The following is a 21,354-nucleotide window of genomic DNA, read 5'->3' on the forward strand; positions in this document are numbered from 1 at the left end:
TGAATTATTTTGAAGTAATCCTAGATACTAGATACACCTTTTCATGGATATGTTTCAATAAAGCCTTGAATTTTTTTAAGTAGATAAGTTCATCTCAACAAATTTAGACTTACTCAAAGAAGGTAAACAGCTTTGCAACAGTGACAGAGATGCCACTTGCTTGACTAGGAAAGTATGTTTTCAGTTATATATTATGCTTTAAGAAATGAGGAGTTGACTGAGTGCCTCAAGTAGTAGAGCACCTGCCTCGCAAGCATGAGGCCCTGAGTTCAGACCCCAGTACCACCAAAAAAAAAAAGAAATGAGTGTTTCCTGTAATTCCATTCTGTTGGGCAAGGCATTTAATCTTTCTGTTCCTGAGTTTCCTTATCTATATAATTACTAAGTTAGATTTAATGATTCTTACAACTCTAGTATTTTGGCACTATAGTATTTCTTATTGTCCCTTTAAAATGTATTTTCTTCTTCTTGTAGCTTCAGAGCTACCTTTGAATTCCTTTTGTTTTTTATTTAAGAACAAAATAGCTTTTCTTTTACCGGTTATTCTATTTTCACATTTTTTTTCTTAAAGAAAATTATAGACTCCTCTAAGGCACAGACTATGATCTGTGTCTCTGTTTATCTGTGTATTTGTTTTAAGCTTTTTTCATTTTTTTAGAGCATCCCATACCATGTTAGCCTATTAAAAATATTTGTTGACTGGTTTTGATAGTATGAGTCAGGAATGTGTGTGTGTGTGTGTGTGCACGCATGCACGCACACACACATTTTTGAGATAGGGTCTCAGAAGTCATGCTGATTTTTATTGTATTGCATGAATATTATTTATTGTAACTGTTTTGTATTATTTATAGAATTTAAAGTTCAGTATGAAGGCTTGTAAATTCTATAATCGTTACTCAATATTAAGTATAAGGTTAAGCTTATAAACTTAAGTTTTATGTTTCATACTAATTGGCCTTTTTTTTTTTTTTTCTTTCTAATCAGTTCTCTGAGAGTATGAGTGGTACAAAATTTGAAGAAGATCATCTTTCCCATTATTCTCCCTGGTCTTGTGGCACTATAGGCTCCTGTATAAATGCCATCGATTCAGAGCCCAAAGATGTAATTGCTAATTCAAATGCTGTGTTAATGGTATGATTTTGCTGGGGTGAGAGAACTGGAGTGGGGAAAATAATGCTGTTGACTCAAATTTTGAATGAATGCTTTCATCTTCATATCGTTGCTATATAACTCATCTGTAACCAGAAGTTTTTGTAAGTCAGATAATACAGTTGTTGGATTATCATTAAGATCTAAAGCTACTGCTAAATTTATCAAAAAAAGCTAATTACCTGTCTTTTATAACATTTTTATTAGTGTATACTAGTTGATTAGTTGTACAGAGGGAATTCACTGTGACATTTACATATGTGCTTACAATGTATCTTGATTAGATTCATCCACCCATAATTTCTTCCTTATCTCCCTTCCCTGCTTCTTAGAAAATTTCAACAGGTTTCATCATTGTATTTTTATACATGTGTACAAAGTACATCCACCATATTCACCCTCCTTCACACTCTGTGTTACACTTCCTTTTCCTGTGGTACCAACTCTCAGAGACATCCTGTTTTCCTTTCTTATCCTTCATTTATTAAAGTATATATTGATTGCTCAAGGGATTTTGCACGTGCAAACATTTTACTTTCCATTTTGTTGTTGATTTGGCCATACTGGGATTTTAACTCAGGACTTCATGCTTGTTAGGGCAGCGCTCTACCACTTGAGCCACTCCCCCAGCCCATACATTGTACTCTAAGCAGATTAACCCTCTCTATTGTTTACTCCTTCTCTGTCATCCTGCTCCCCTATTATTCAGCACCTTCAGCGCATTTCATTATACCATCTTCATACACAGATGAAATGTATTTCAATATTATTTACTATCATCCTCTTTTCATCTCCCACTGTTCCCCTCAGACAGACCCAATATTATAATCTCTCTTTCTCATACACATATATGTGTATAAGATCATATATATATTTATGTATACCTTGATCTTTGAGGTTTAATTTCCACATATGAGGGAAAATATGTGACCTTTGTCTTCTGAGTCTGACTTACTTTGCTTAATCCAGTTTCATCCATTTATCTGCAAACAACATAATTTCATTCTTCTTTACGGCTGAATACTACTTCATTGTGTATGTATACCACATTTTCTGAATCCATTTGTCAGTTATAGAGCATCAAAGCTATTTAAAAAGTTTGGCTGTTGTGAATAGTGCTTCAATAAACATGGGTGTGCACTTGTATCCTGGCTTATATTCCTTCACGTATATACACAGGAGTGTTACCACTGGATCATATGATACGTGTAGTTTTTTGAAGAACCTCCATAATGCTTTCCATACCAGTTGCACTAATTTTCACTCTCCCCAGTAGTGGACATGGATTGGTTCCTTCTTTCCACATCCTCTCCTGCGTTTGTTCTTATTTATGGATTGATGGTAGCCGTTCTGACTGGAGTGAATTGAAATCTCAATGTTATTTTGATTTGCATGTCCTTTTTGGCCAAGAACCCTGAGCATTTTTTCATGTATTTATTGGTCATTTGTACTTTTGAGAATTGTCTGTTCAGTTAATTTGCCCATTTATTCATTGGGTTGTTGATTCTTTGTAGGGTTAATTTTTTGAGCTCTTTGTACATACTGGTTATTAATCCCTTATCAGATATATAGCTGGCAAAGATTTTCTTTTATTCTGTATGCCGTCTCTTCAGTCTGGAGACTGTTTCCTTTACTGCTTTTTTTTTTATGCACTCCCATTTGTCAATCCTTTGTATTCGTTGCTGAGCTATTGGAGTTCTATTCAGAAGTTATTGCTTATGCTTATGTGTTCTAGTATTTTTCCTGTTCTTTCCTGTATTAGTTTCACAGTTTGAGGTCTCGCATTAAGATCTTTTTTTTTTTTTTTTCATTTTTCTTTTATTATTCATATGTGCATACAAGGCTTGGTTCATTTCTCTCCCCTGCCCCCACCCCCTCCCTTACCACCCACTCCGCCCCCTCCCGCTCCCCCCCTCAATACCCAGCAGAAACTATTTTGCCCTTATCTCTAATTTTGTTGTAGAGAGAGTATAAGCAATAATAGGAAGGAACAAGGGGTTTTGCTGGTTGAGATAAGGATAGCCATACAGGGCATTGACTCACATTGATTTCCTGTGTGTGGGTGTTACCTTCTAGGTTAATTCTTTTTGATCTAACCTTTTCTCTAGTTCCTGGTCCCCTTTTCCTATTGGCCTCAGTTGCTTTAAGGTATCTGCTTTAGTTTCTCTGTGTTAAGGGCAACAAATGCTAGCTAGTTTTTTAGGTGTCTTACCTATCCTCACCCCTCCCTTGTGTGCTCTCGCTTTTATCATGTGCTCATAGTCCAATCCCCTTGTTGTGTTTGCCCTTGATCTAATGTCCACATATGAGGGAGAACATACGATTTTTGGTCTTTTGAGCCAGGCTAACCTCACTCAGAATGATGTTCTCCAATTCCATCCATTTACCAGCGAATGATAACATTTCGTTCTTCTTCATGGCTGCATAGAATTCCATTGTGTATAGATACCACATTTTCTTAATCCATTCGTCAGTGCTGGGACATCTTGGCTGTTTCCATAACTTGGCTATTGTGAATAGTGCCGCAATAAACATGGATGTGCAGGTGCCTCTGGAGTAACAGTCTTTTGGGTATATCCCCAAGAGTGGTATTCGCATTAAGATCTTTAATCCACTTTGAATTGATGCTAGTACAGAGTGAGAGACTGGAATCTAGTTTAAATCTTTTACAGGTGGATATCCAGTTTTTCTAGCACCATTTGTTGAAGAAGCTATCTTTACTCCAACACATATTTTAGGCTCCCTTGCCAAAAATAAAATGGCTGTATTTGTGTAGGTTTTGTGTTTGTGTTTTCAATTCTATCCCATTGGTCTTTATATCTGTTTTGTGCCAGTAGCATGCTGTTTTTATTACAGTGACTCTGTAGTATAGTTTGATGTCAGGGATTGCGATACCTCCTGTGTTCTTTTTTGCTCAGGATTGCTTTGGCTGTTCAAGGTCTTTTATGCTTCCATATGAACTTTAGGATTGACTTTTCTACCTGTGAAGAATGTCATTGGAACTTTGATGGGGATTGCATTGGTCATATAGATTTGCTTTTGGTAATATAGTCACTTTCATAATAATATTGATTCTGCCAATTCATGAACATGGGATGTACCTCCATCTTCTAATGTCTTCTTTGGTTTTTTTCTTCAGTGATTTATAGGTCTTTCACTTCCTTCCTTAAATTTATTCCTAGGTATTTGATGCTGTCATGAATGGTATTGTTTTCCTGATTTCTTTCTTATTCTGTTTATTGTTGATATATAGAAATGCTACTGATTTTTATACATTGATTTTGTATCCTGCTACTTTGCTGACCGTATTTATGAGATCTAAGATTGGGTCTTTTTGTCAAGTTTTTCATGTCTTTTAGGTGTAAGAGAATATCATGCCCAAATAGTGATCATTTGACCTCTTCCTTTTATTTTTTTCTCCTGTCTTATTACTCTGGCTAGGAATTCCAGTACTATATTGAATAAGAATGAGGAAAGTGGACACCATTGTCTCATTCCTGATTTTAGAAGAAATGGTTTTAATCTTTCCCCATTTAGTCAATGTTGGCTATAGGTTTTTTATACATAGTCTTTATGATGTTGATGTATGTTGTTTCTGTTCCTAGTTTTTTCAGAGCTTTTATCATGAAAGTGTTTTGAATTTTGTCGAAGACTTTTTCTTCGTCTATTGAGATAATGTGGTTTTTTGTCCTTGATTCTGTTTCTGTATTGCATTATGATTACTAATTTGTGTATGTTGTGCCATCCTTGCATCCTTCGAATGAAACCTACTTGATCATGGTGCATGATCTTTTTAATGTGTTGTCAGATTCAGTTTGCAAGTATTTTATTGAGGTTTTTTGTGTCTGTGTTCATCAGGAATATTTGCCTATAACTGCTTTTGGTATTAGGTTCATATTAGCTTTGTAGAATGAGTTTTGTAGTATTCCTTCCCTTTGTAGTTTTTGGAATAGTTGAGGAGCATTCATGCTAGTTATTTGAATTTCTGATAGAATTCATTGGTGACTCAGTGCCTGGGCTCTTCTTTGTTCGGGGGTTCATTATAACTGTGTAAATCTCATTATTCATTAATATACTCATAACTCTGTTTAAGTTGTCCTCTTGCTTCAATTTTAGTGGATCATATTATGAGAAATTTATTTGTTTGTTGATTTTCCAGTTTGCTGGAGTACATATTGTTAAAATATTCCCATATGATCCTCTAAATTTCATTGATTTTTGTTGTAATATCCCCCTTTTCATCTCTGATTTTATTAATTTGGGGCTTTTCGTTTCTTCTTTTGGTTAATTTGGCTAAAGGGTTGTTGATCCTATTTTATCTTTTCAAAGAACCAACTTTTTTGTTTCATTGATCCATGTTAACTGGTCTTTTGGTCTTTTGGTCTCCATTAATTTCTGCTCTAATTTTTATAGTTTCTTTCTGTCTACTACTTTTGGGACTGGCTTATTCTTGTTTTTCTAAGAATTTAAGGTGTATTGTTAGATTGTTGGAAGTCTAATTTTCTGATATTACACTTATGGCTATAAACTTCTCTGCCTTTGCTTGTGTCCCTTAGGTTCTGGTCAGTTGTGTTCTCATTTTCCTTTGAGTCTAGGGATTTCTTCTCTGATTTCTACAGTGGCTTATTGATTAAAAGTGTGTTCGGTCTCCATGAGTATGAATGGTTTTTGTAGTTTTCCTTGCCATTATTTTCTAATTTTATTCCATTATGGTCTATTAGGATATGGGATTATTTCTTTTTTTTGTTGTTGTTTTTGTTGAGATTTGCTTTATGACCTAGGATCTATTTTGGAGAAAGTTCCTTGGACTGGTGAGGAAAAAATGTTTAATCTGTTGCTGTATAAGGAATACTCTGTTATTTTGCCTATTAGGTCCATTTCATCCATGGTATTGTTTACTTCTAGGATATTTTTGCTAATATTTTGTCTGAATGTTTTCCATCTGTTGATGAAAGTGAGTCGTTGGGATCTCCCACTGTTATTGTATCTGGACCTATCTATTCCTTTGTGCTCAGAAGTGTTTGTTTTATGAACTCAAGAGCACTGATGTTTGGTGCATCTGTATTTAAAATTGTTATATCTTCTTGCTGAATTGTTCCTTTTATTAGTATATAGTGATCATCTTTATCTCTTTGACTGATTTAAGCTTAAAATCTGCTTCATCTGATATCAGCAGATTAGTTAATCCCGCTTGCTTTCACTTTCCACACTCTAGCATATCTTTTTCCAACCTTTGATTTTAGTTTGTTTGTGTCTTTGGTTATGAGGTGTCTTTCTTATGGACAAGATTTTTGGATCTTGCCTTTTGATTCAATTAGACAATCAATGTCTTTTGGAGATTTAAGTCCATTTACATTTAGGGTTATGTTTGAGAGGTATTTACTGATTCCTGTGTTTGTACTGCTTTTTTTCCAGGTCAGATCTAGTATTGATTGCTCTTTACTTTTGTCATTTTTGTTTGTCTTCAGGATTTGCTGGTTTGCTGAGTTGATCATACTTGTTGCTTTCCTAGCTCTCATGGGTTCATCAGTTCCCCTTTTGAGTTTTATTCTTTCTTGGCCTCTCATGTTTGTGATTGTTTTTCTTCGTCTTCTATGTGAAATATTCCCATAAGTATCTTATGTAATGCAAGCTTGGTGAACATGAACTGATCCTGGAAGGTCCTTATTTCTCCATTGAGACCAAAGGACAGCTTTTCTGGATATAGTATTCTTGACTGGCAGTTATTCTTTCTCAGAATTATATTGGGCCTACTTTTCTGGATTTTAGAGTTTGTGATAAGAGGCCTGGTGTGATTCTTACATGTTTACCTTTGTATGTAAGCTGGCGGTTTTCTTTTATGCTTTCAGAGTCCTTCCTGTAGTTTTGGCATTTTAATTATGATATGACATGGAGTTCTTTCCTGGTCATGTCTATTTGGAGTTCAGAATGCTTCCTGTCCACGGGTACCTATCATTACATGGCCTTGGTAAATTTTCTGCTATGATTTCATTGAATAAATCTACTGTCCCTTTAGTTTGCATTTCAGCTCCCATGAATTCTTAGGTTTGATCTTGTGATTGTGTCCTAGAATTCTTGTGTGTTGTAATTCTTGTGTGTTGTATTCATAGGTACTCATTTTTTTTTAATGATTGTATGCAACATCTCCTCAATCTTGTCTTCCAATTCTGATATTCTTTGTTCTGTTTGATCTTATCTGCTGATGATACTATCCATTGTGGGTTTTGATTTATTGCTGTTTTCATTTCTAACATTTCTACTTGGGTTCCCTCCCCCCATAATTTCCATTTCCTTGCTGAATTTCTCTTCCACGTTGCTGACTTTTTTGTTCAGGTCTTGAATTGACTTCCTCACTTCATTTATCTGCTTATTTGAATCCTCTTTGAGGTCACTGATCATTTTTAATAGTTGGCTTCTGAAGTCTCTATCAGACTTTTCAACCAATTCATTTTCCTTGGATTCAGTTGTTGAGTTATTGGGGTTTTGGAGGGGAGACATTGCCTTGGTTTTTCACGTTTAAATTTCTATTCTGTGATTTGCACATCTGTTTGGCCAAGCTTTTCTTTTGCTTCCTCACATATGTGGAGAAACTACCATAGTACAAGGTGAACATTTTGAGCCATAATCCAAATATTTGAGTTAAGTATAAACAATTGGAACCCTTATCTGTCTCCCCATTAAGGTTGTGTGAAAACAAAACTCTGGTTTCTACAGGGATCATCTGGGAGCTTACCACTGGTTGAAAGCTATAAGATTGGGAATTGAATAATATAGGAAATGGGCATGGCGAAAGGAGGGGAGTAGGAGGATAGGAAGAAGGAGAGATAGGCAGGAGCTAATAGGACGAGAGCACTGTATAGTTATAACTGAGAAATGGAAAATGACTTGGAAATAAGGAGAAAAAAATTGAGAAATAAAAAAAGATTCTGACAATTAAAAACAAAATTATAAGAAAAAAGAAACAGCCAAATGAAAACAAATTAGAAGAAAAGAATAAAAAGGGTTTATATTTCTTGCTGGAGAGAAGTGTTGATATTCCCTCCATCAGTTCTTTTTGTGGCTGTTAAAGGAGCAGCTTCAGGAGGGCAGATTTTGGTGTGACAGGCCCATTTTGACAGTACAGAGGTTTTTGCAATAAGAAGAAATTCCTAAGCTTAGAATGTAGGCAGGGCCTCAGGATGGAAGGAAAGAACAGTTTGGACCATGATTGACACACTCCAGGCAATTCTCTTAACAGAACACTTTGCTGGTGGAATTGTTTTGGAGCTACAGGTACCAGTAGAATGGAGGCTGGGGGGTTGAGACTTCTTATTGTAATGTGGAAAGAACTGAGTGGGCAGAACCCCTCATTCAGTGAGTGGAGTTGCAGCAGAGGCCAGCAGGTGGCAACTCTAAATGCTGGAATGATACCCTCTCTGCCTAAGATTTGTGCTACCCCCTGTTCTCAATTTCTTCAGCTGGGCTCTTCAGTAGAGGAGAGCACATGGCTCTCAGTGTCTGAAAAAATCTTAATCCCCACAACCTTGCTGTGTTACACAGTGAGTCTCAGTTGGTCTCTCTCATCAAGCTCCTGTGTGACATTAGTTTGCCAGCTTAGCCAGAGATTTTCTCAGAGGTCAGATGAATGAATTTGCCCTGGCATGCAGGGCTGGACTATGTACTAGTCCTCTGGACTGAAACTGTCCACCTGGCTGTTTTCCAGTCCCATCTGTGTGGTCTGGATGCTGATACACAAATGTAGGTTGGTTTCTTAGTTCTCTGTATAGTTGTCTTATTGGCTGTCAGAGGTGGCTTTTCTAGAAGCAGTTCAGGTCTGGACAGGTACAAAAAAAAAAAAAGATCTTGGACTGGGGAATAGGGCAGGGTGGAGCAGGTCCAGTTCCACACCCTAATGCCTACTGCAGGTTTATACTTTTAGAGGTTTGATTAGGGGTAGTTATCTCTAGTTATTCTCTATCCTTATACTGGTACCCTCTTTTTAGGTATACTCAATTTTCCACTTTTTGTTGCAGCCATGAGCCTGAGGTTGTCTTTCAGATTCGTGGCGATACAGGGAAGTGGTGCTTGTCACCAGTCTGCCATCTTGCCCTCCTCTAATTACATGTCTTCTGATAACGTATACTTGTATTGTTAGCTCAATTAATTGCCAGCAGTCCTTTCATTGATATTTATTTTATGCAGGACTTGGACAGTGAAGATGTTAAAAGACGAGTACATTTATTTGAAACTCAGAGAAGGACAAAAGAAGAAGACCCAATAATTCCCTTTAGTGATGGACCCATCATCTCAAAATGGGGTGCAATTTCCCGATCTTCCCGTACAGGTTACCATACTACGGATCCTGTCCAGGCAACTGCTTCCCAAGGAAGTGCAACTAAGCCTATTAGCGTATCAGGTAACCCATTTAACTAATACTTAGCCTGAAATATTCTAGGCACTGTGTTTGGTTTTTTTCCAACTTTTGTTAGCATCCATTAATTATACAAGGGGAATTCATTGTGACATTTCTGAATAGCTCTTTACATTGTCCATTGGTTAGGTTTGCCCTACCACCTCTCCTCCTTATCCTCCTCCCTGCCCTACCTAAAACAATTACAAAGGGTTTCAGTGTCCTATTTTATATGTATATATATATATACACAAAGTACATCCACCATATTCATCCTCCTTCATTTCCTCCATTCCCCCTCCCCCTCCCAAAAGTACCCCCCCCCACACACTATTTTATAGTCCTGTTTTTCATTTTTAATTCCAAAGTCAATGTTCAGAGGAGTTTCTTGATGTGTCCCAGCAACGAATATACTTTACTTTGGTCATTTCAATCCCCTGTTACTCTACCTTACCCCTTCTCTTCCATCCCCCTATTATTCAGTAGCTTTCATACATGCCTTTACGTCCTCTACCTGCACAGATGTATTGTATTTTGATATTGTTGACTCTTATCATTCCCTTTTCCTTTTCTTCTCTCAAGTTCTGCAGAGTAGTTCCACTATTACAAACATGTTCTACATATAAATGTGTATGATCTTGTTCGGTTTTGTGTATACATTTATCTTTTGGATCTATCTTCCACATATAAGGGTAAACATTTGGCCTTTATCTTTCTAAGATTGGCTTACTTCACATTCCATCCATTTACCTTTAAGCAACATAGTTTCATTTTTCTTTATGGATGAGTAGTGCTCCATTCTGTATGTGTACCACATTTTTTTAATCTGTTCATCAACTGTAGGGCTTCTAGGGTGTTTCCAAAACTTGGTTATTGTGAACAGTGCTGCAATAAACATGGGTGGCACTGTACTTTTTTATTTCCAAACTGTGAGGTAGAGAATAAATTTCCCTTCATTTATCAATCATGGTAAACTCAGAATTAAATGGTTTTACCATGACCACATGGCTAGTTGGATATTTGTTTTGACAAGTACACATTTATATCCATATACCGATTTCTCACTTTTCTAATAACTCTTGCTTTCTACATTTCTATAGATTATGTCCCTTATGTCAATGCTGTTGATTCAAGGTGGAGTTCATATGGCAATGAGGCCACATCAGCACACTATATTGAACGGTAACATTACTCTTAATTCTTTGGAATTCTCCATTCCCAGATTTGTGTGCATTCTTAGAATATAAACCTACCTCCATTGTCCATGAAATATGCCTTGCTAATTTGAGCTATTAACAAATGTGTGAACATTTACATTTGGATTGATGACCGAAACTTTTAGGGTTGATGTTTTACATAAAACATAGAGTTATTACTGCTCTTGTTTCCTCATTTATTTCACTTCTACTACAATAAACATATTTCTTTTTAAAGAGACAGATTCATTGTTACTGATTTATCTGGTCATAGAAAGCATTCCAGTACTGGAGACCTTTTGAGCATTGAACTTCAGCAGGTAAGCTCTGTGTAACTCAGCTTTGATTTAAAAAAAAAAATAGAATGATGATAGAAAGCTACAGTTGGAAGCTGAGAGTTTTCTTCTCTTCTCATGTAGGCCAAGAGTAACTCATTACTTCTTCAGAGGGAGGCTAATGCTTTGGCTATGCAACAGAAGTGGAATTCCCTGGATGAAGGCCGTCATCTTACCTTGAATCTTCTAAGCAAGGAAATGGAACTGAGAAATGGAGAGGTAAAGAATGTATTTGCTTTCTGCTGCTACACATTAATACTATTACTTAGTATTAATAAGTAATGCCTTTTTCTGATGAATGATTGATTGCTTTTAAAAACTTACAATAGAAATAAAGTTGTAGTCCTGGATTTTTTAATTAATTCTTTAGTTGAATCTTTGGGATTGCTATTTTAATTTAAAAGGGAGATTCCAGATTCTGCAGGTATAAAATTAATATTTTTCTTATTTACAGAGTGATTATACAGAAGATGCAGCAGATACTAAGCCTGATAGGGATATTGAATTAGAACTTTCAGCACTTGATACTGATGAACCTGATGGACAAAGTGAACAAATTGAAGTAAGTGCTGCAGTTAGATAATTAGAAATCTTTGTTCCATTGGAAATTAAAAGTTATAAAATACTTTCATACTAAAGGACTAACACTTTATTTCCTTAGGAGATCCTGGACATACAACTTGGCATCAGTTCTCAAAACGATCAGTTGCTTAATGGAACAGCAGTGGAAAATGGGCATCCAGTCCAGCAGCACCAGAAGGAGTCACTGAAGCAGAAGAGACAGAGTTTAGGTGAAGACCATGTGATTCTGTGAGTGTTAGACAGACAATTCATAACCAGTGGGCATAGGGCTTTAATGCTTAAAGAGAAGTAGATGCTCTGTTAGATTCATTTTTGGCTTTATGCTGTGAGAAGAAAACTTTCTACAAAAGGACAATGATTTTGGTCAGTATGGATTTTTAGGAAAGAAGAGGTAAACTTGAATTAACAAAATAGTCCCTTTTAATAACCTGAAAAATGCTTTTTTTGGGGGGGGGAATAAAAGTGTGTGCTCCGGCATCAGTTTATGCTAACTAAATTTAGCCAAACTTCTAGACCACAGAGGGAGAATTAAAACCTAGATTAAATATTTCTTATTTTCAATATTATGTTAAGATTTTCTTGGCTGTAGTATTGCCATTTTGTATAATTACTCTCAAAAAATACTGGCTTAATCTTGATAATTTGTATGGCCTTAAACTAACTAATATTTAAATTTTTATTGTAATTGTTTTAAATGGAATCTTTTTAGTGACTTCTGATACTTTTTCTTGATAAAGAAGGCATGCTTTTGCTGGAGCTCTTAAAGTTTGATAAGGCTTACATTACACATGTATGGTTACTCTTAAAAGTTTTTACTTAAAGCTAATTTGTTTTCAATGTCATTTATTTTCTCTCAGGGAGGAACAAAAAACAATTCTGCCGGTAACTTCTTGCTTTAGTCAGCCACTCCCAGTGTCTATTAGCAATGCAAGTTGCCTCCCCATCACCACATCTGTCAGTGTTGGCAATCTCATGCTGAAAACTCATGTTATGTCCGAAGATAAAAGTGACTTTTTAAAACCTGTTGCAAATGGGAAGATGGTTAACAGCTGAAAGGAGGTTCATCTTTCAAATTTGTGACCACACCATGGAAGCATTTACACTAGCTTTTTATATATATAATATATATTATATAATGTATATTTTTTTTAAAAAAAGATATTACTGGGGGCATCCATTTCCTGTGGACTCTTTGATACTTCAAGCCCTCTTGCATTAGCATTATGAAAAAAAATTACTTTACTAGGGTAACACGTTCACTTTCCACAAGTGATTGGAATTTGGACAACATTTAACTTAAGCTTCAAGCAGCTTTTTATGAGTTTGTAGCAATCCGGTGCAGTAACTGAGCCATTTCCTATTTTAAATGGCTTCTCTAGAAAATTAACAACTCAGTTATTAAACTAGCAGGATCCTACAATGATACATCTAGTGAAAGTAGACTTAATTAACTTATTTATTTCTATTTTATGTTTCACTGAGAGAAATTTCCATCTCATTCCAGCTGCTTTATTTATCTTTTTCATGGACTTTGCATGGATTTCTTTCCCCTTTTTTTATTTTTATTTTTTTAATTTTTTTTTTAATTTTGAGGAGTGGATTTAGACATTCTTACCATAAAATTTTACAGGGTTATATCTTAGCTTTCTTTACTGCATTATATGTAGGAGTGTGGTGCAGTGCTTTTATCTGTAGCATTTTTTTTTAATTTTACATTTTTCAAGAATAGTTTCTGCTTTGTTAATATTTATACACAGGCTACTTGTTGAAGTAATTAATTAAAAATATAACCAAGTGCCTAAGTCTTTCAGCTGATGTACTAGATATTAAATTCTCCTAAGTTATGCAGAATCGTTTTTACAATTTTGATAAATTATGCACTAATGTAATGGCAGTTTTTTAAAATGCAGATTTAAGCCTGTACATTATTGAATCTGATGACTTGGCAAAAGAATCAGGTGCTTTCAGCTTTCTTGAGAAAACCCTGTATGTAGCGTTTGCACTGACTAACAAGATGGTATTTCTGGGTTCTTAATTTAAACTAATTAATTTGGATGTTCATTGCATTATCTTAGTTAAGTATTGTTTATTGTTACTTTATGTTAGGGTTAATTTTCCTTGTTTTCTGATTGTTAGATTGATAAGAATATGAACCATGTAATAGCAGAACATTGGCTAACATTTACTCATACTTAAAAACATGAATAATATCTGCCCTGCCATAATGTGACTGAAATTGTTTTCATTGGCATCTGAAAGTATGCAGTATGTTCAACTAGCCATGCCTCAGATTTGTGGGAGGTATTTTATTGAAACCCAATTTTCAGTCAACATTTGAAAACAAAAGCGGGGCATTCCTTCCTGGTGATCTTTCCTGTTGTTTGTCTTTTTCCTTTTTCCTCCATTTCTTTAAGATTAGTTTGACTTTTGTTATTATTTTTTAATTAACTTCTGTGAAGTTGTTTACTGAAAATTGTACTGGAATATTTTAAGCCAAGCTGATCTTTCACCAGGTGTACTGTATGTAAGGGCTTTTCCTGCTAGCAAGATGCTTAAACAGGATCATGTTATTGGTCGTCTGAGCTATTTAGTTATTTTACAAAACCACAGCATTGTATCAGATAAGATTTTGATAAAAGTTTTGTGCACATTTCCAGGGGTGGGAGGGTTGACATTTCCCTGAAATCTCTTGATCAGAATGAGTAAATACTGGTGTTTGATACCTGTCTTAATGAACATGCTCATAAGGTGACTGATAAGTTGTAAATATACCTGAGAAACAAAGGGTAGTTTTGATATTCTGGTGTCAGTATGGAAGATCTTACACATTTATTTAATACTCACATGTATGAAGATGTTTGTTTGTAGCATAACAACACAGTAGCCTTGACTTAGTTTTCTTTGGTTAGTACTGTACCTTTTTTTGCCATGGCCAGTGCTCCCCATCCCTACAAAGACGTTTTATTTATTTCACTCTGTAACCTGAAATGAATAGGAACAAGAGTTTTAAACCATGTTACATTAACTTATTTCTGACATTATAAATTAGCCTAGGATATTACAGGAACATGATTATTATATAATTTATATCAAATCCTTTCTATAAATATGCGCTTACATTTGAAATGCTTCCAGTGTACTTTATTTGCAGTTCCAAAAAGGATATGCAAACCAGTTTGTCTATTTCATGGATATTTAATAGTGAGATCTTCCATGTTGAAGGTAATGTATTTTTTTTTAAGATTTTAAAATTGCTATTTTGTTACAAAATAGAGACCTATTACAGTTTGAGAGCTCCTTATGTGCCCTCAGGGAAAGAACCCTCTGTGCAACAGAACTACACAAAACATCTTCAGCACGGTCTGAGGGTGAATATATACTACATAAATTGATCTTGTGTATTTAACCTTATCTTTTAATTTTAAAATTGAAATTTTGAAACTTGGTTGTGCTCTGCTGGAGGGGGTTGGGATAAACTGCTTAGGTGTTTGCCTACTTGTCCAGTAAATTGCATTTGCATCAATGTATGTAAATACCTGCCAACCTTATTGGTATGTCTCAAAAAATTTATATTAAAATAATGCTTGTCTTGCAGCAGGTGATCCCATAAGACAATAACTATTGTTAAATTCTTACTCTCTTTCTCACTAACAACATAGGAATTGTTTCTGTATTGAGATTTTTCTGTATTGCATCTTTGTCTATGTAGTGACCACCTTTTGTCTGTCATGATGGGTTTAATGTGAAGTAAAGCCATTGGCTCTCAGCCACTTTAGAAGAAAGAGCAGTTTAATCTGATCTTTCTTCAAAATGGTACCTACTGATGTCACAAAAGAAAATAGTACAAATCAGACTTAGAATGTGCTTTTTAGAATTGAGGGCAATTTTCATTTTGACCCTTTACCAACACATTGTGATGTACACACGCTTGGAATCAAAGGCTAGAGAGCAATAGAAGAAGAAATTTGGAATTTGTTAATTAATATGCATGTTACCTATGGTCTCATCAGGAAAAAGTAGTCTGAGATCTGGAAAGCAGGAAAGTGGTAGGTTTTTTTTTTTGTTGGTTTTTTTCCTCAGTTTTTTTTTTGTTTTTTTCAATTTCTAAGTCCCGTTCCTAAATCCATGTGCCTCATTCAGATGCTATAAATGTAGCATCAATAAATTGTCTTTTGTGAACTCATTTAATTCTATGAATTCTGAGAAAGTTACACACATGTATTTCTTCTAATTGGTACCTGAACAAAATCAGATTCTCTTGCCTTTGCTGCTATGACTTACTTTCAATGCCATGCAATGCAACCGTGTTATGCATGAAAAGTTGTACACTAATTTTCAAGAGAAGGTAGCTCATTAGGTCAGTGACACTGATTCTGCTACCTATTCCCCTAGCTCTTTAGTAAGAGAATAATAAATTAATTCTCCCATACTAGAACTGAAATTGTCCATTTGTAGGATCTAGTCACTTTCACTCAGATTTCAAGTTGATATTAAGTATATAAAGCACATTCTGATTTTATATACTGCCTTGAGAAAACTACAGAATGCAAAGTGGTTTGTAGGAATTTTAAATGGGATCATTTAAACATTTGAAAAATTTGTTTTAAAAACTACCTTACTTTTGCATTTTAGATGTTAAAGCTCATGTTGTCTTGTTCACCATAGGTATTTTAAATGGGATCATTTAAACATTTGAAAAATCGTTTTTAAAGTCATCTACCTTGCTTTTGCATTTTATATGTTGTGTTGTTTACCAGGGGTGGAATTTTTAACAATTGAATTCAGTATGTGATTTCAACTTTGAGTATTTCTTCCCTAGCTTCTTTGAGTCATTTTCTAAGCAGACTGTCACTAGTATTGGTAACTAATCATTAAAGGGAAGAGTTGCCTTGCAACTATGAATTAGTTTCCTGGAAGAAATTTTCTTGTGTTTTAGTGAATGAAGAGTGTTGATGGGATTACTTACTGTAACTCCTTCTACATAAGGACCCCTTTTGCAAGCAGAACACAAATGAACATGCTCAAGGAGTATCCCATTTTCTGGATAAATTGAGTAAGTTTGCTAGTAACTCCTTTATACTAGCAGTTTCTTTGTATCCCTTTGCTGGCAAAGGGATGCAAAGAGTCAAAATCACAGATCAAACACCCCACATTTGAGGGGAGACCTTATTTTTACTCTTAAGAGCAGGTGTTCCCTTAAGTCCAAAACTGGCAATTTTTTTTCTTTGTTTTTTTAAGATAAGAATTTAAAAATATCCCCAAACCAGTGGAAAACACACTGGCTGCACTTAGTACTGCCAAAAGCCAAGGTCATTTGCACATATTCCATCAATCTGTCAAGAATTAGGCCTCACTTTAATAACCCAAGGCATGGAAGTGCATGCATTCTCTTAGCTGGGCAAACAATTATACTGTAGTTGTGATACAACACATGTGGCTTTTATTTGTACTGCACATATCCACTGTACAGCCACTTGGGAGTATCGTGGTTAGCTTGCAGCAACCGCTGTCTGCATTTATACTGTTTATTGCATATTCTTTTCCCTGGAAGTGAAAGAAAAATGTTTTTCTTGTTGCATTGATTACACTTTATAAATTTGCTTAGCTGGAAGGTTTGGGAAAAGAGGCCTGTTTGTCAATTGTACAACCGATTGTGAAGCTCTAGTGTGAATATTTTTACGTCTGTATTAGACATTTTCTTTGCAAATCTATTGTTCGATTGAAATGTAAATGAAATTAAAGATGGTGTACACCCATCATGTAAAAAGCAGGCACCATCTCTAAGATGGATTTAATGCTCATTTTTAAGGCATATACTCAGCTTCTATTTAAAACTATAATTTAAAATAATTCTGTACAATGAAATGGGGAATATATATGGGAATAAATTCTATTCCATTTATTTCAATTTGAATTTCCAAATTGTAATGTTTCCCTTTGTGCTATAGGAATAGGATTAAATGGGGGAAGGCTAGGACTTATAAGGGCCTGTATATGGGGGGCGGGCAGAGATGGAACAATGAGGGTTGTGATGATAGTGAATAGCAAAGAGTGAATTCTGTGTGTTTTTGCTGTAGCACTGAAGTGAAGAGATGTTAGCTTTGGCTGTTCACAAAATAGAGCATCATGATTTTCAGTGTTTGAGAGAAAATTGATGGAAAAAGTTTGCAGTCCTTGACATGTATTTGCATGCACAAAATAAAATTATTTGTCCACCTTAAAAGTTGTTTGTTTAGTATTAATATTAAATTTATGGTATATTGTAGTTGTCTTGATTTTCCTGATACATTTTTCTGGTTTAACAAAGCCACAGGACACTCCTTAAGTAGGGATTTAAATGATCATCTGCCTCATCTGTATTTCATTAGGAAGGATCTGAAGTAAGTGAATAAACCCAAGTAGATTAAAACATTCCTTCATTCTGTTCATCACTTCATTTAATATACAGCTCTTTCTAAGTGGGAGATGACAATGTAGATTGTACTGAGTTTACAGTTGGAGAAAATAAGTCAGATACATTAACTAGTACAAAGCAGTATATTATAGAAGTTGAGGACTGTTGTGCAGGCCTCAGAATATAAACAGAATGCCTGAGTGAATATAGTCACCATTTTCACTGGGTCTAGTATAGTGTTAATTCAGTATTCTTGGTTGGTATGTTTTAAACCCCTGCCTGTGCTAGTTATAAAGGTTAAAGGCTAAGGAAACATGAGCCTTTTCTTTAGAGGCTCATAGTGTGGAAAATGGGAAAGACAAATTTGAGTAGCACTGGGAGCTCAGACAGCTATATGAAAATTTAAAATGGAAATTACAGGACTGTTGGTAATTGTGGTGAGCCAGAGGAGGCACTTCTCCATGAGATGATCTCTGGCTAGACTTTGTAGGGTAACTAACATTTTATCAAGCATAGATAAAAGGGGAAGACCCTGAGCACTTACTCTACCTTCACAACAAGCTGCTGAAACTTAACAACCATCCTTCACTATAGATAATGTAACTGCTGCTTTTAATATTTGAGATATCACATAACTTGCCAAGATCTCATAACCAGAACGTTTGGAGTCAAGATTGTGATTTAGGTCTCTCCTCTTTCTGCCTCAAAGAGATAGTGGTGATGGTAATTAGATCCTGTTCTCACCTGTTACTGTTGAAGGGGTGTGTAGGGAATGGTGAGGTGCACCAAGTACTAATATAAATAGCTAATCCTTAGAGAACTTAATATGTTTCAGACACAGTTCTATGTGCTGTAGGTATATTTTAATGTAGGGCCATTGCTATCACCATTTACAGACAAGATAACTGAAGCACAGAACTTAAGAGGAGTTGTTCATGGTGACACAGAAGAGGTAGATGGAACCTTTGAAAGACATTGAATATCATACTAACCAGACTATGAGGGAGTCTCAGAAGTTAAATAATTGAAACAGTTTGGAGTTTTAGAAAGATCACTCTGGCAGTGTGGAAGGTGAAGCTGGAAGTGGATCAGCAGGGAAGCCAGGTCAGCAATGTAGTAAGAAGCATTGGCAGCATGGCCAAGCAGGGATGGAGGGAAAAGAGATGGGTTTGTAGAGTAGGTGGGAATAGTTGACAGGATATGTTGTATAGAAAGTGCATTGGACACATACACATTACAGGTGAATTAAAAGTAGTTTAAAAACCATGGGCTCCATTGCTGAGAACAGATAGTTATTCACATGTAATCTTGTATAAACCCTACAGTGATTTACTGAGATCAGGAAGAGGAAGAAGAATCGTGAATAGGTGATCTGGGCAAAGGAGAAGAAACATAATGAAGAAAATAAAGTTCCAGAATTTGTTTACTTTGTAGTTAATACCTATTGAAATAATATTGTGTGTTTAACAGATTATCTCAAATTCTCATTTGAAGGCATCATGACTGTACCTCTCACTTTCCAGGTGTTTTCTCAAAATCAGATGGAGAATAATGGGAGGTGCAATTTAAAAGACACTTAAGCACATGGGGACTGGAGGTCAGCCAAAGTATTTTTTGAAACTTTAGATTTTTAAATAATTATAGATTCACAAATTACAAAAAGTACAGAGAAGACTGTACCTGTCACAGTTTCTCCAATGATAACATCTTACATAATATCAAAACCAGGAAACTGATATCTATACAGTCCACAAACTTTATTCAGCTCTGACCAGCTTTATTTGCATTTATGTGTACATACACACATGCACTGGTGTATGTGTGGTTTTATGCAATTTTCTCACGTAGGTTTGTAGAACCACCACTAAGACAACAGTTCCTTCTGCCCAGTGATCTCTCCTATCCCTTTACATTCACATGTATTTTCTTTCCTTAACCCCATGCTCAAATCCTTAAACCCTGGCAATCACTAATCAGTCCTCCATCTCTAATTTTGTCATGTTGAGATTGTGATACAACTGAAATTATACCTTATGTAGCCTTTTGAAACTGGCTTTTTTACACTCAGCACAGTTCCCTTGAGATCCATCCAAATCATTGTATGTATTAATAGTTTGTTCCCTTTATATTACTGAGTAGTACCATGATCTGGTATGGATGTACCATGGTTTATTTAACCATTCACCCATTAAATGGCATTTGAGTTGTTTCACATTTTTGGCTATTACAAATAAAGCTATGAACATTTGTATACTTTTGTGTGGATTTAGTTTTTATTTCTGAAGTATTGAGAAAATATGTTGGTATTCTTTGTCTACCTTTGCAGGAAATTAATAATTTGAATAAGGTCTAAGATAAGTTCCTTAAGTAATAAACTTACTAAAATGGGTACAAGAAATGGAATAACCTTGTATTAATTTTCTATTGTCACATCAAATTACACCCAATCATAGTAGCATAACACACCAGCACTTAATATCTCATAGTTTCTGTAAGTCAGGAATCTGGATGTAACTTAAGTGGGTCCTTTTGGGTCTTTCACAGGCTGTAGTCCTGGTGTTGGCTGGCTCTGCAGCCATCTCTGCTCAACTGGAGAAGGATCTGCTTCCAAGTTTGGCAGTATTCCCTTCCTTATGCACTGTTGGAATGAGGGCCTCAGTTTTTCACTGCCCATTGGATAAAGACTGCTGTCAGTTCTTTGCCACATGAGACTCTGGGGGTAGGAAGACAGAGACTGGAGGGGGAGGGGAGAGAAAGAATACCATCAAGTGACACAAGTGGCTCAAGCATGTAATCTCAGCTACTTGGAGTGAAGCCAGCCCTGGGCCATCTCAAAAGTACCCAGCACACACACACACAAAGGACCGGGTGAGTTCAACCCCAGTACCACCCAAAAAAAAGTCACAGTCTAACGGCCTCATTTTGGAAGCCAACAGTTCATCACTTTAGAAGGAAATCACTAGGTCAAGTCCACACTCAAGGGGACAAGGACATGAAGCCAAGGAGGCAAGGGTCTTTGGGATCTGTATCATTGTAGCCAATCAGGAGGTAGAAACCATCCAGTGGGTTATATGTGAGAAAGTTTAATATAAGGAGTCATTAAACTAATGAAGGAGTTACTATAAGATAAAAGGAAACTGCATATAGCCCACTGTGGTATAGAGAGGGTACCCATGGACAAACTTGGAAAGAGGTCCTCTCCCAAGGCTGGGGTTCAAGTCTTTCTGGAGAAGGTGTTGTTCACCCCATTGGACAGGATAGATTTGCTGGCAAGCAGAAAGCTACTTTCCAGGTTGAAGGTGAGGT

General features: G+C 35.8%; 1 protein-coding gene across 7 annotated transcripts in view; it reads left to right on the forward strand.

Moving 5' to 3' along the window:
* The window catches only part of Rc3h2 (ring finger and CCCH-type domains 2), a 62,296-nt gene extending 41,997 nt beyond the window's left edge, over positions 1-20,299 (forward strand). For 4 of the 7 annotated variants that reach the window (XM_074051070.1, XM_020165998.2, XM_020166001.2 and 1 more), the window contains 8 exons: positions 988-1,134; positions 9,334-9,547; positions 10,642-10,723; positions 10,976-11,057; positions 11,157-11,291; positions 11,527-11,634; positions 11,734-11,882; positions 12,512-17,877. In XM_074051070.1, coding sequence (XP_073907171.1) covers positions 988-1,134; positions 9,334-9,547; positions 10,642-10,723; positions 10,976-11,057; positions 11,157-11,291; positions 11,527-11,634; positions 11,734-11,882; positions 12,512-12,707 — 1,113 coding nt within the window. In that variant the 3' untranslated portion in view covers positions 12,708-17,877. Of the gene's footprint in view, positions 1-987; positions 1,135-9,333; positions 9,548-10,641; positions 10,724-10,975; positions 11,058-11,156; positions 11,292-11,526; positions 11,635-11,733; positions 11,883-12,511; positions 17,878-19,373 lie in introns of those variants that run through there. The other 3 variants (XR_002212526.2, XM_020165999.2, XM_020166000.2) reach the window with 3 other exon arrangements.
* The last annotated feature ends 1,055 nt before the right edge of the window (positions 20,300-21,354 follow it).

Source organism: Castor canadensis, chromosome 13, assembly GCF_047511655.1.
Source record: "Castor canadensis chromosome 13, mCasCan1.hap1v2, whole genome shotgun sequence".
Classification (NCBI taxonomy): Eukaryota; Metazoa; Chordata; class Mammalia; order Rodentia; family Castoridae; genus Castor; species Castor canadensis.